Genomic DNA, 13625 nt, shown 5'->3' on the forward strand with positions numbered 1-13625 from the left:
TAGCTGGAGGGTGATCATTGGCAAGGATCTACCGTTGGGTGGTAATGTGCTAGCCACACCAGATCATGTTTCCTTCTGATTAGTGTCTTTCTTGCAGGTAGGCACTTAGTTTCCCATCACTGCTTAAGCTCTAAAACAGACACACTAATTGGTAGCCCAGATAAACATGTACCCTGAACAAAAGGTGGTGGTCCTACAGAGCCGACAAAAGATAAAGATCATATGTTCCATGAACCACATTGCAGGACATTGGAATGCTAAGGACAAAATATCTGCAAAATTGACTGTTTGGGATTTGACTTGGACAATAATTGTTGACATTACAGGACAGTTCATCAGCAGATAATCAATGAATTACAAATAGAATATGAGCCAGCAGCTGCTTTGATTTTGCCTTGAAAGCCTATCTACGATGACAATAAATACCTGCATATTGTACACCACCTTCTTGGATCCACCAATAAACTAGCCGTCAGATACATCAATTAGCTTGAAAACCCTGACGCCCTGCCTTCAGAGCCTCCTAAAAAAGAGTTAATGAGAAGTATACACAGTTCGTTTGTCAAATAAAAATTAAAGACTGGCCAGACTCCAAGGTCATATGCCACACTCACAATCTACCCCAGTTGAAGGGACTTCAATGGTTTTCCAGACGGCTGGCAATTTTTTAAGGATCCAGCAACATGATATTTTCTTGAAAGCAGCCTGGCCATAAACACAAAAACATCTTTTGTGAAAACTAACCTCAAGGGATGCCTTGTTCAATCACAACCCCAATTTCTTTGTGTGAAGCAGCCATTGCTGCAACTGCACTATAGTCCTCCTGTACAATATGGTCATGGGAATGAAAGTGATCGTCTTGATCCCATTGATTTCCAAGTACTTCCCAACCCATAGGATGACTTTGTTGCATATTTGCACATGGGGGCTGTATGGATGGTGGAAGCTCGATAAATGGCAACATGCCATCGTCTCTAACTTGCACAGGGATCCCTGTTCCAAGAACAGAAGAAGTTGCTAGAGATCCATTTTGGGGAGTGTATAGAAGATCAGACCTGCCTGCTGATGAATAAATTGAAGACAAGTCAGCAGGCCCTCCGAAGCAGCTCGTTGGACTAAACTCTAGCCCTAGCCCACAAGGATCTTGATCATCCCTCCCTGGATAGTCAAAATCTTGAGAAATAGGGAAATCTGTGTTCTCAACACCCTCTTTCTTTGAACGTTTCCACCTCTTTGTGGAAGAGGTAGCATCATACTCAAAGTCTTCCTCGTCTTTCTCAGTATGCAGATAAACCCAAAGCTTTCGGTCACCATCAAAACGGACACACGGATCTCGCTCATAGTGCAGGCGGTCAAGGGCACCACTAACCACCTGGTTTAGCTGAGCATCAGAGACATCCTCTACAATATATTGTGAGTCACGAATGAGTGCACAAACATCTGCCCTGGTTCCAATGCTTCCGGGAAGCCTTGCAGCTGCATCCCTTACCAGGCAGAGTATTGTTACATGAGGAGGTCGATCAGACTTCAACATAAAATGGTCTCTCGCCTTCGAATTAGGCTTGCCTCCTATGCGCCTCAATGGTGCTACTACAGACTTCCGCCCATCTCCAGACGTGTATGAAAAAGCTCTGTCTGGAATTGAGTAACGAAGTGCCTCCTCTTTCCGAAAGTAGGCTCTCATCTCCTCAGAAGTGGGAATGATGGTGATAAGGCTCTTCTGTGCTCTCATTTCGCGAAACCTTTCTTTCTCATCAAGAAGGGTTGGCATGGGCACTGGTGCTAGAAGAGAGAGCTGCCCAAGTTGTTGCAGAGTCTCTTGCTCATGCTTTAACCAGTTACCAAACAGCTCTTGAATCTTATAGAAAATTTTCTGAGAAACTGCCCATGCTTCTACTGAAATCTGCACCACATTGCTATCATGATCAACTGTGGGAGACTGCAAAGGCCCAATCCATGACCAACCCCTAGCTTCCTTGTCGTATGCTACAAGAGGTTTCCAACCCTTAATTCCAGGCTGTGTTGTCTTGGATGATAAGACCTTTAGTACACCACGCACAAGCCCTTGCAAAGGTTCCTGTGTCTCAAGAATCCTCTGGTCCCCAGGCTTGGCTTGAACCCTCTTGACAATTTCCTGAAGTGGTGTAGCAGGTAATCCGGACTGCTTCTCCTCCTGCTCTTTTATGACACCCAGGCCATCATCACAGTTCAAGGACTGCCCATTTGACTGGAAATAATTTGCCTCGGAACACACCAAGAAAGTCCCATCATTGCTTGAACTTTCTGCAAATGCCCTCTCCCTAACCGGAGGTCCTGTATCAGAATTCTGGTCAAAAGAAAAGGCCAATAAGGCTTCCCGGACTGCTGATAGAAGGTGGATGACCGAAAAAGGGAAACCCAAGGCCACAGGAGGAACAGTGGGAGGGGGAGGTTTTCTTGTGATTTTCAAAAGAGGGAGCTTTTCAAGAACAGGCTTGACATCAGGACTGTGGGATTGAGGCAATATGCCGTTTTCCTCTGGATTCAACCTCTTTTTCCTCCTCTTGGCTGGCTTCATATTCATCACTTCTGCAGCAAGGTCTTCTTTAATGTCGATTGCAGTTTCTTGCATTTGTCTCTCTCCAACAAATGCATCCCCACTGTACTCCGATTTAACAATCGAATCTTTTCCACCTTCTTCTGCCAGACCTTTCTGTTTTGACATAGTTCTTCTCCTGTATTTCTTTTTGGGTTCGTCACTTCTAGTATTATCCAAGTAGTTTGACTCATTTTGCATCTGTTCCACTTTAAGGGGAGTCTTCATCTCTTTATCCATAGCTTCATGTGAGGGGATTTCTACACCCAGTTCTACTTCTTCTTTTACCATCGTAGAATCATTTTTATGAGCGTCCTTGACTCTCTTGCGCTTCCTGCCTACTCCTGGACCTTTGTCCTTCATTTCTCCTGCTCCTTTTGTCTTCTTCTCTTTCCTTTTCTTCAAAACAGGTTGCTCTATGACAAGGGTCGGAGCAGACTGCTCGAAATGGGGAGACAACGCAGGTGGAGAAGAGATTAACTTACTGACCGTAGGGCTCTCATCTTCCACGGATGCTGCAGAGAGAGGATACGGGTCCGTATCCTTCTCATCCAAAGAAGGAAGGACGTGTGACGTGACTGTCTGAAGCTTGGCATGCTTCCTAGGAGCACCTTTCAAAACCATTTTCACGACTCCTTTGCGGCCTATCTTTTTCAACTTCTCAGGTACGTTGTTCCGAAGACCTTTTAGGCTGACGTCAACTTCCCTTTTGAACTTCCTGACCCTTGCAGCTCCTTCAAGGTCTGTATGAGGCATCGCCGGTACTGTGGCTTCATCTGGAAAACGGTGGGAAGCTTTCAGATTTTCTTTGGATTTGAAAAACTTCGCCTTCCTGTTTAAAAGTTCTTGGACACGACGACTTCTAAATGGACCCAGCTTTCTCTCCGAAGGACCTGTCACAGGGGGCTTCAACTTCTTAAATTTCCAAGACTTCCACATCTCTAATCTTTCCTCCATGTTAGCTTCAGGATGACTCTGCCATATGTTTTGCATCTCCAGGAAGTAATTAACCATGCGGTTGTGATATTTGCGTACATGATGGTGATGCTCTCTTCTCTGCAAAAACTTCAGACCATCCTGATAACGGATCACCTGAGGATGGCAAAGACCTCCTTTCAATCGCTCAAATAAATCCGCCAGGGGACTCCCAAAATCGAAATTTTCGCCGGCGAACAACTCTTTCAAAGTGCGTCTGTACGATTCCTCGCCCATGCTTGGAAGAAGGTCGAACAAACTCTCTCTTTCTTTCTCATTGAGGCAGAAATTCCAAGTATCCAAGGATAAGATTTCCTTCAGATCAGTCATGTCGAAAAGCTCGAGTGGTACAGCGCACATATCGTCTCCAACCTGGCAAATCTCAGCAGCCGCCTCGATGGGTTCGGAATCACCGGAAACGTCCGAATCGTCAACGGAAACCCCTCTGCCCAAGGATCTACTTCTCTGCTCAACTGGAAGGTCGTCGTCAGTCGAGGAGCTCGAATGAGTACTTGCCTTGCTTACCCTCGATCCACTGCGAATAATGGCCATAGGAACGCTCTTGACTCCCAGGATCTGCGTCAATTCCCGAGCAACAGAGGCAAGACGGCAATGGATATCAAGGCATCCATGCAATGAATCAACTTTGTAGAGATCGATACTAAAAACCCCTGATTGCGGCAACTCAACAGCACCCAAAAAGGAGAGTAAGGAGAGAAAGGAAGAGGAATATGAGAGCAAAATCCGATACCTGAGTCTCTCTATTGCTAAGAAGAGAGTGACGCTCCTCTGGAGCGGGGAGGTATGTCAACTGTGGTGTAGGCGATCCACCGTCCAGAGGGTGAGGGACGCTCGCGAGAGGGCCGACAGGGGAAAGAGGAGGCCAGTCGTGGTGGAAGTGGAGATGCTGCTGCTGCCTCCTCTTGGCGATGGCGATGGTGAGAGTGGGGTAAATAGCCCTGTGCTGTTGGTGCTGATGCCATTGTCTCTCTGTGGGTGTGTCCGTCTGTCTGTGTATGAATGAGAGAGAAAGAGAGAGCGCGCGCGCGCAAGAGAGAGAGAGAGAGAGAGAAGAACTTAGACAAAATGAGTCTCTCAATGAGAGAGAAGAGGAGACCTTAGACAAAATGTGTGTGATTTCACTAAAACAAGTGTGTGTGAGACAAATGTGTGTGTAATTTCACCCAAAAAAAAAGTGTGTGCGTGTGTGTGTGTGTGTGTGTGTGAGAGAGAGAGAGAGAGAGAGAGAGGGCAATGGGAAAGGACTCAGGAGCTTGGAAGGAGGGCGAATGCCGTTGTGTGGCGTTGAGACGAGGCGAAAAGAAGCGCGAGCTACAGCCCACCAAAGGTCTACTATGCTTGATTGGAACAACCTTCACTTCCATGGAGAAGTCCATGGTCCAATGATTTGTTGCCAAGGAGAACAAATGCCCCTTTTGCAAGTTGGGTGCGTGCCTGGCCTAAACCCAGCCTTTAGGCAAATACTGGTAGGGGGACCCACATATTGTTGCGGGACAACATGAGTGTACCTAGTTCTTGGGAGGAACAAACCGTGTGCATTGCACGTTCTTGTATTACCATCGGAGCTTCTCCAAAATTTTTGCCAGAATTCAAAAATGAGCATGAGTGGTGGGTGGGCAGCGAGCGGGGTTGGGAGTGTGTTGGGCAAGGCTTGTGGGGGAGGATGGAGAGGGTGCCATGTGGCAAGCCCTTTGCACCACTTCTCTATGTTTTTTTTTTTATAAACCTCATTTTGGGAGCTTTGTGAATGTGACAAATGTAGTGAGAGAGAGAGCGTCAAAATCTAGAGAGAGAAGAACTATAGTTATATATAATATAATTTTGTGTGTGTGTGTGTGTGAGAGAGAGAGAGAGAGAGAGAGAGAATGAGTTTTTTACAACAACAAAAAAATCTCTCTGAGAACATGTACACACCACACGAGAGAGAGAGAGAGAGAGAGAGAGAGAGAGAGAGAGAGAGCACCTTGTGTGCACACGAAGTCGATTGTACATGTGCACTCGTTTAGCTTCCTAGATGATAAACAACAAGTGGAGCACATACCCTAAATGTCTTTTCTCTTCACAATGCCTTGTCTTTTGAGACTATACGCGAGCCTCACATTGAAAGGTGACGAGTGGTCTAATAGTGAGCATGCTCTCTCACTGGCAATGCCATCTCTCTCTATCTTCTTTGGTTTGAGGGACTAGAGAGATGAGAGTTGTGAATCCTTATTGAAAGATGGCTGAAAGAGGGCATAAGAAACAGCTCTGCAAGTTCACAGGCACAATGCATTCCTCATTGCCCTTTCTAGAAGTCCATTCAAGTCTTTATTGTTCCTCTAGTCCTTGTTGTGGTTAACTCAATCTACAAAAGAGCCTTTTTAGACATCCTTCACCTTTGGAGAACCAACAATAGCCCACTAAATCTAGTATTTGCTATGAGGATTTATGGAATCAAAAGGATGCAAGGTGAAGATGAAAAAACGATTAGTTTGAAACCATAATGAAAACAAATTATACATAAACATGCAATGATAATTCTAAACACGCAATGATAATTTAAATTTCAAATTTACAATAAGGGCCACACACCCCTAGGTTTGATTTCTTGCATTCCACCTTAAAGGTAGCTATGAGGTGCTCAACAAAGATTAGCATAACTCTTTAATGCCTGGCAAACTTGAGTGAATGGCTTTGGTTTAGTAACAAGAATCATTGTTATCACATAATTATCAAGTGAATAATCTGATAAATAAGTAGCTAGGGTGGGAATCCTACATCTAGCTATTTGCCGAGAAGAGAGCTCCCATATTTGTCAGTCTTCTATTGATCAAAGGCAAAATCTTTATTCATTATATAAATAATCATCCCAATGTCAACTTTCCTTTCCAATTGCCTTGTCTTGGTGTGGCTACTTAATCAATCTCCTCACACTCTTTCCAATCATTCTCGTCTATTCCATCGCCTAGACCCAAACTAATTCTGGGCAGGTAGTTGGATTGAACTAGAATATACTTTAAAGGAATTACTTTTCATTCCCAAAAAATTTAGTGTTAATCTTTAACCTATTAACCATGGACAAAGGAAAAAAAACAAGGACACGTGGCAGCTTGGGAAGAGCTTACCACGTGTCACAAAGAAGGAGCTCTTGGATGGAGGTTGGGGAGGGGAGGAGGTGGAAAGACAAGAGGCAACTTTGGGAGGAAGGAGGAAATAGAAGGTCAATGGAATGGAGGAGATGGAAGTTCACCTTTGGGAGGGAGGAGGAGACGCAAGGTCAATGGAATTAAAGGAGGAGATAAAGCCATGGGTTAAGACTCATCCAAAATTTCAAAAGCCAATCCAAGTATGCAAGGTTAATTGATTAACAATTTAAGAACCGATCAATGCATGTGCCAAAAGGACCTTTCTCTCTCTCTCTCTCTCTCTCTCTCTCTCTCTCTCTTTTCAATGCGCGGGTTCCAATCCAAGTATGCAAGGTTAATTGATTAGCAATTTAAGAACCAATCAATGCATGTGCTAAAAGGAGCTCTCTCTCTCTCTCTCTCTCTCTCTCTCTCAGCAACGCGTAGGTTGCATACTATATTTGCTATTGAGAAAACTTTGACACGTGGTTCAAGAAGAGCTCAAATTGTCATTTTATGGCACAATTCTATCTGCCCAAAAAGATGATTGAATTTATAAAATGACTTAAGAAGGTAGGTTTGTGTAAAGTTAAAAAAAATAAAAGATGACTAATTACTTCATTGAGTAATAGGATAGCATTGTGTAAATTTTGTTGAATTTGAATTTTGCAAATATGCAATTTGCATTTTACACATAATCACACATTAGTGTGGAGGAAGAGTTCCTACCCTTCCTCTCCAAAATTTCTAAGATCACATAGCATTTTGTATTTAGCACATAACCACACATTTTTGTGGGGATAGTGTTTGCACAGTTTCTTTCCAAAAGTTATGAGACGAAGGAAGGTGCACTGTCTAAGGCTCAATTAAATCGCATTCAAGACATAAATTTAAATTTAGTACATAGGAATTTAAATTTAGCACATAAGACTTTCCATGTGCCACATATAAATTTTTGTTTTGCATACAACCATATGTTTGTGTGGGAGGAACTAGCACACTTCCTCTCTTAAATTATAAAACCAAGGAACATCCCTTTCTTTGGGTTCATATAAGTTTGCATTTAGCACATATCATATAGCATGTAGCAAAATGAATTTAACACTTTATATTTCACACATAGAATTTATAACACCTCTACTTTATGTTGATAGCAATTTAAATATAGCATATAGTAATTTGAATGTAGCATATAGCAATTTGAATGTAGCACATGGTAATTAGCTCTTTGCATTCTGCACATAGTACTTTGCATTTTGCACATAATACTTTCATAACCGTGCGCACATATGTGTGGGGGGAGAGTTGGCATGCTTCCTCTCCAAAAGACCAAGAAATGTGCCCTTTCTTGGGTTCATATTAATTTGTGTTTAGCACATAACATTTTGCATATATTTGGTAGCAATTTGAATTTGGGACATAGCACTTTTCATTTAGCACATAGTTCTTTCAACTTGCACTTAGCACAAAGTAGTTTCAATTTAGCAATTAGCAATTTGCATTTTGCACATAGTACTTTGCATTTTTAACATAACCACACATATACTGTGGAGGGAGAGTTGGCACACTTCCTCTCCAAAAATTATAAGACCAAGGAACGTGCCCTTCCTTGGGTTCATATCATTTTGCATTTAGCACATAGTATTTTGGCATATAGGACTTTTCATGTAGCACATAGTACTTTCAACTTGCACTTAGTACAAAGCAATTTCAATTTAGCACTTTTAGCAATTTGAATTTTGCACATAGCACTTTGTATTTTGCACATGGTACTTCGCATTTAGCACATAACCACACGTATAGTGCGGGGGGAGAGTTGACACACTTCCTCTCCAAAAATTATAAGACCAAGGAACGTGCCCTTCCTTGGGTTCATATCATTTTGCATTTTGCACATAGTATATTGCATATAGATTGCATATAGCATGTAGCAATTTGAATTTAGCATATAGAACTTTGCATTTAGTACATCAAATTCTTCCTTGGGTTCATATCATTTTGCATTTTACACATAGTATTTTGCATATAGCATGTAGCAATTTGAATTTAGCATATAAAACTTTGCATTTAGTACATAGCACTTTTCATTTAAGTGATAATGTTAAAATATATTTTATTATTAAAGACACAAAATAGGATCTTCATAATGAATTAAGAGATTTTCTATTGTTCAAGAAATTTATTAATTAATTGCCATGAGGAATTTGTGTTATTTGAATGCTAATATAAGAAGTTACTTTTTCTTTTCTACTAATTGATGTTTTCATGTTTGTGAAATTAGTTAAATGCTACCGTAGAAGTGCCTATTGTAATTCTGGTGTCCCAGATCATAGTCCAATGAATACCTTGCAAATTACCAATTGAATAGAGCTATAAAATACATTTGAAGACATTTTACAAAGATAAGAATTCAAAAATGTGATCTTCGCTTTAAATTTTAGAAATAAGATAACAAATTATTGTATTATATAAGTAGATAGCACTGTGCATTTTATGAATGGCAATATCCTAAAGTTGAAGACATTTTACAAACATTGGAATTGGAAAGATATAATCTTGATTTTGAAATCTAGAAATGAGACAACTGATTATTCTATTATGTAATTAAATAGCACTTTGCAATTTTTAAATAACCACATGTTTTGTTTTCAAAAAATTAGATTTAGAAGATTGCAAAAGAAAAATGCAATTACAACTAATGAGATGATAGCATAGATTAATGCAATGACACGAGCAAACATGAGATAAAAGCATCACAAATATCCTTAAGTAGACCTACATCATCACAACAACTACCCAAGGCTAAGGCAAATTATCATGTCCTATCAACAATCAGACCTATACGACTATAAACAGTGATAACAGAGATGGTCATATTTTTTGGCTTGAAGTCTTTTACCTCAATTGAACAAATAGTTGCAAAGTTGGGATGGTGAGTTAACTACCCAGCATTGCTTACAAAAATCCGGTATGTAAGCTCCTCTCTGCATGGCTAGGTCACTATAAAAGCTATACAAGTACTCCTATAGGTTGTAATGTTGGCACTGGAGTAATTGACACTACATTATAGCCTAGAAAACTACCCTGTACTACCATGTAACTGGAGTAGCTGGTTCACCACAAGAAGAGATCCTTCCTTGCAAAGAATGAAGTGAGATTGATTTAATAATGTCACTAAAGAACTATGACAAGAATGACCATTTGTTGCATCCGCATGATGCCCTGTAGTGTTGTAACATTCGAGATACCCAGTAGTATTGCATCTGTGTGACCACCTTCATTGTTGCATTATCATGATCTTATTTATGTAACCTACCTTGCATATAAAAAGCAGCTCCAATCCTTACATTTGATACATTCAACTTTTTGATATTGTACTGCAGTTCTCCTCTGTCTCCTGGATCCACCCTCATAACTGCCCTTCACTCAGTCTCCAACAACAATGCAGCACTTTCTTTAGGAGTCATTATCTACATGCAGCCCATCAACATGCATTAGATCTGGTCATTTCCAGCACAGTTTTAGCCAAATTTGGAGGAGATGTAGGAGCTGAAGCATTGTTGGAGGCTGCTGCACTTTCCATACATATTCATAAGAGCTGCCCCCACATCAACATACTGAGCCAATTCAAGATCCAAAATGTAGGCATTGGCACTCATTGACCTTCAACTAATGCTCCACAGCCCATGTATGCATTGATAACACAAACAAAGGTCGCATTGTTTAGCTTTATTCCTTCCTTATGCATTCCACAGAATAGTTGAAAAGCCTCCTCTCCTAGCCCACGGTGACCATAGGCTGCTATCAGAGCAGTCCATGTAACTACATCTTGCTTGGGCATTTTGTCAAAAACCTCCCTTGCATGGTCTAAACATCCACATTTTCAATACATACTGACAAGAGCATTTCCCATGAGAATATTTGGTTGGATGCCACTCTTTGAGATCTGCAAATGCAACCACTTGCCTTGAGATAACAAAGCCTCGCTTGCACATATCTCCTGAACTGCAATGCGAGTCACCTTATCTGAATATTTGTAGATTAAAATACAGCTGGACAGCCTCTCACACCTTGTCATGGAAGGCATAAGCTAAAATCATAGCAATCCGACATACCACATCCCATTTTCCATTTCAATCATGAATGGTTGACTAGATCCAGTTGGAGCATAGGAGTCGTCATGACCTCTTTCTTCAATTGCTTGAAAGAAGCATTGAGCTTCTTGGTCCACTCTTTGGGCTAATACTTCTTGTAAATTTATCTTTCTACCCCCTTGGAAAGAGTTGAAGGGCTAATGCTAGCTTAGCATAGTTCAAACAAAAGTTTGGGAGAAAGTGATAAATCCATAAAAGGATTTAACTTGTGTAATAGTCTTAAGTATAAGCTAACACACATACCTTTTCGATTTTCACCAAGGTATATGAGGTCTTGTTTCAAAAACTCACATTTGCTTTATTTAGCAAAGACTGCCCCAAGGCGACTTGTTGGCTCGAATGTGACCCATATGAAGGTACTCTTAAAGTTATCACCCTTTAGATTGGTTTAACCCATAGGGCATCTTAAACATATGAGCTCCAGAAACTAGTTTAATCTTATGGTCAACTTTTCATCTTGAAGGATTATCAAAGGGAAGCCATGTTGGAAATTGATTCCTCGAATCAAGACTCATGTTCTCATTATATTTGTGAACGATAATAAAATTAGATAGTTTTTACTATAATAATATTGAGGAAAACACTCACTAGTCGCTCTCTGCTGCTCAGCCAACATTAGTGTGTCAATTTGATCAGACAAGTACATAATTGAGGTATTTTTATGTGAAGATAAGTGAGTGATCCAATCATTATTCAAGCATGTGAGAAATACTTCAAAGATGTGTTTAGAAGAATAATTAGTCACACTATTTTTAAAGAACAATTTTGATTTCAAAACACTACTTAAGTGTCATTTTCACCATCACATAACATTCTATAAGTTTCCAAAGCTAAACATAAATATTGATAATTATTTGCATCAAACTCCAAATGAGATGCAATCTTCACCATTGATCATCATGTAGAACAAATTTTTTAGAAGTCAAACTCAATTGTTACATGGTTTAATAGTCAATATTTACATCAAGACTCTTATGATAAAAGCATTCCTTCACCAACAAAAAATCAATCCTACTTAATTACATAACATGGAATGAGACTCTTCAAGTCTTTATTCTAAATAGGTAGACCGGGGACCATCTCTTCCTAGGACTTAGGTTGGCCATGTGCTACGTTAACAACAAAGCGATGGCTACTTTGTACTACATGGATGTTTATCTTTTGCACAAGGAAAGCATGAACAAAGTTTTGAGTGCTCTCGTCTTGAAATAAAACATAAATAGAATGACCCACCATGGGAATCAAGTGATGTGACATTTCTCACAACTAACATTGGAAAGCCTTGCATATGAGCCCCATTAACATTTTTGAATCTCATTTAAATGCATAAAATATTTGGAGGAGTTTTGTAATGATCTCAATGCCATGACTCTTTGTGTTGCACATAAAGGAAAAGAACGGTGTTTGTAGGGTATGGCAACCCCAAAAATGGTGTTGATCCCAAGAAGGCAATTGGCCAAAAGGACTTAAGAAAGAGAGTTTCTATCGATCAAATATCTCAATTTCTCTCTCATCCACAACACTTGAAGAGCACGTGTGCGGGCGCGCGCACACACACACACACACACATGTATACTTCCCCAACTATGAGGATTCGACATCTTTTTTTAATATTATATCTTAATTTTGATCGAAATTTTTGCAAACTCTAGTTGTTGCATTTTCCAACTTAGATGTCTCAAACACTTTTTCCTTATATGTTTTTCTTTTTTTACTTTTTATCCAATTGATGGAATTTATTGTATGGCTCAATTATTGATGGGACTTTTTAATCTAAACACACACACACACACACACACTTTCCTCATTTTCTCTTTTGTCCTTGCAAATTACTTTTCTTCCCTTTAAAATCCTTTGAAAACCCTTTTTAAACTGCCTCTCCTCTCTCCCTTTCTCAATATTTCCCCCCACTCTCTCTCTACCCTTCTTCCTCCTCTTTTAACTAATTTCCATTAAAACCCTCTCCCTTTCCCAACTTATCCGCTCTCTTTTCTCCTACTCTAGCTCTTATATTCCTCCTATTTATTTCTCAATTTTCATAGTTTTCTCTTAATTTTTCATTAATTAAAATTTTCCCAAAGATTTCTCCTAATTTTTTTTGCTAAATGATTTTTTCCCTAATTCCTTTTTTCTCCTATTCTTCCCTTATTTTTCCCTATCTCCTCGTGTTTTTCCTTAAAATTTTCCTTTATTTTTAACTTTTTTCTTATTTTTGGTTGTTTATTTATTTTATCCTACCTAGTTTTTTCATACTAATGTCCTTTTAATTTATTCCTAGATTTTTACCTCCTACCCTTTTTTAATCTACAAATTTTTCTCAATGTACTCCTTATTTTCCCTTCTTTGTTTTCTTTTCTTTTACTTTTCTATTTTCCCCTAACTCAAATTTTTCCTAATAAATTCCTTTTTTTCTCCTCTTTTCTACTTCCCCCCCCCCCTCTTATATTTTCCTCTCAGTTTTTCCCTTTAACCTTTCCCCCAAACTTATCCTAATTTTCTTGTTATTTCTTCTTATCTTAATTTCCTCTTATTACCTCTTATTTCCTCTAAGTTTTGCTATTTCCTCTTATCTCTTCCTATTTTTCCATATTTTTTCTTATTTGTATTTCTTCTTAGTTTTTCCTTTCTCTCCCTTCCCTCCCCAAAAAAAAAAAAAAAGCCTTTTTGTGTCTCTCCCTATATACAATTCTTTATTCCTAACAAAGTCTACTAAAACCTAACCCCAACCCCTGCCGTCAACTACTCGTCACTCCAATTCTCTTGAATCCGTACTTCCTTGACCCTCTCTCTTAACTA

At 39.8% G+C, this 13625-nt stretch overlaps 1 protein-coding gene across 1 annotated transcript; it reads right to left on the bottom strand.

The window, feature by feature from the left end:
• Positions 1-313: 313 nt before the first annotated feature.
• On the bottom strand, positions 314-4691 carry LOC147899011 (uncharacterized). The gene is made up of 2 exons (XM_087377991.1): positions 4302-4691; positions 314-4126 (listed from the first exon to the last, which is right to left on the bottom strand). The coding sequence occupies exon 2, from the start codon at positions 4100-4102 to the stop codon at positions 746-748; it is 3357 nt and encodes a 1118-aa protein (XP_087234117.1). The 5' UTR covers positions 4103-4126; positions 4302-4691; the 3' UTR covers positions 314-745.
• Between the last annotated feature and the right edge of the window lie 8934 nt (positions 4692-13625).

This window comes from Dipteris shenzhenensis, chromosome 8 (genome assembly GCF_047967505.1).
Source record: "Dipteris shenzhenensis isolate YYH24624 ecotype China chromosome 8, Dip_SZ_1.0, whole genome shotgun sequence".
In the NCBI taxonomy this organism is placed as follows: Eukaryota; Viridiplantae; Streptophyta; class Polypodiopsida; order Gleicheniales; family Dipteridaceae; genus Dipteris; species Dipteris shenzhenensis.

Excerpts from the sequence above, each read along its gene's own strand:
- LOC147899011 (XM_087377991.1), bottom strand. The coding sequence starts at position 4,102 with ATGGCCATTATTCGCAGTGGATCGAGGGTAAGCAAGGCAAGTACTCAT.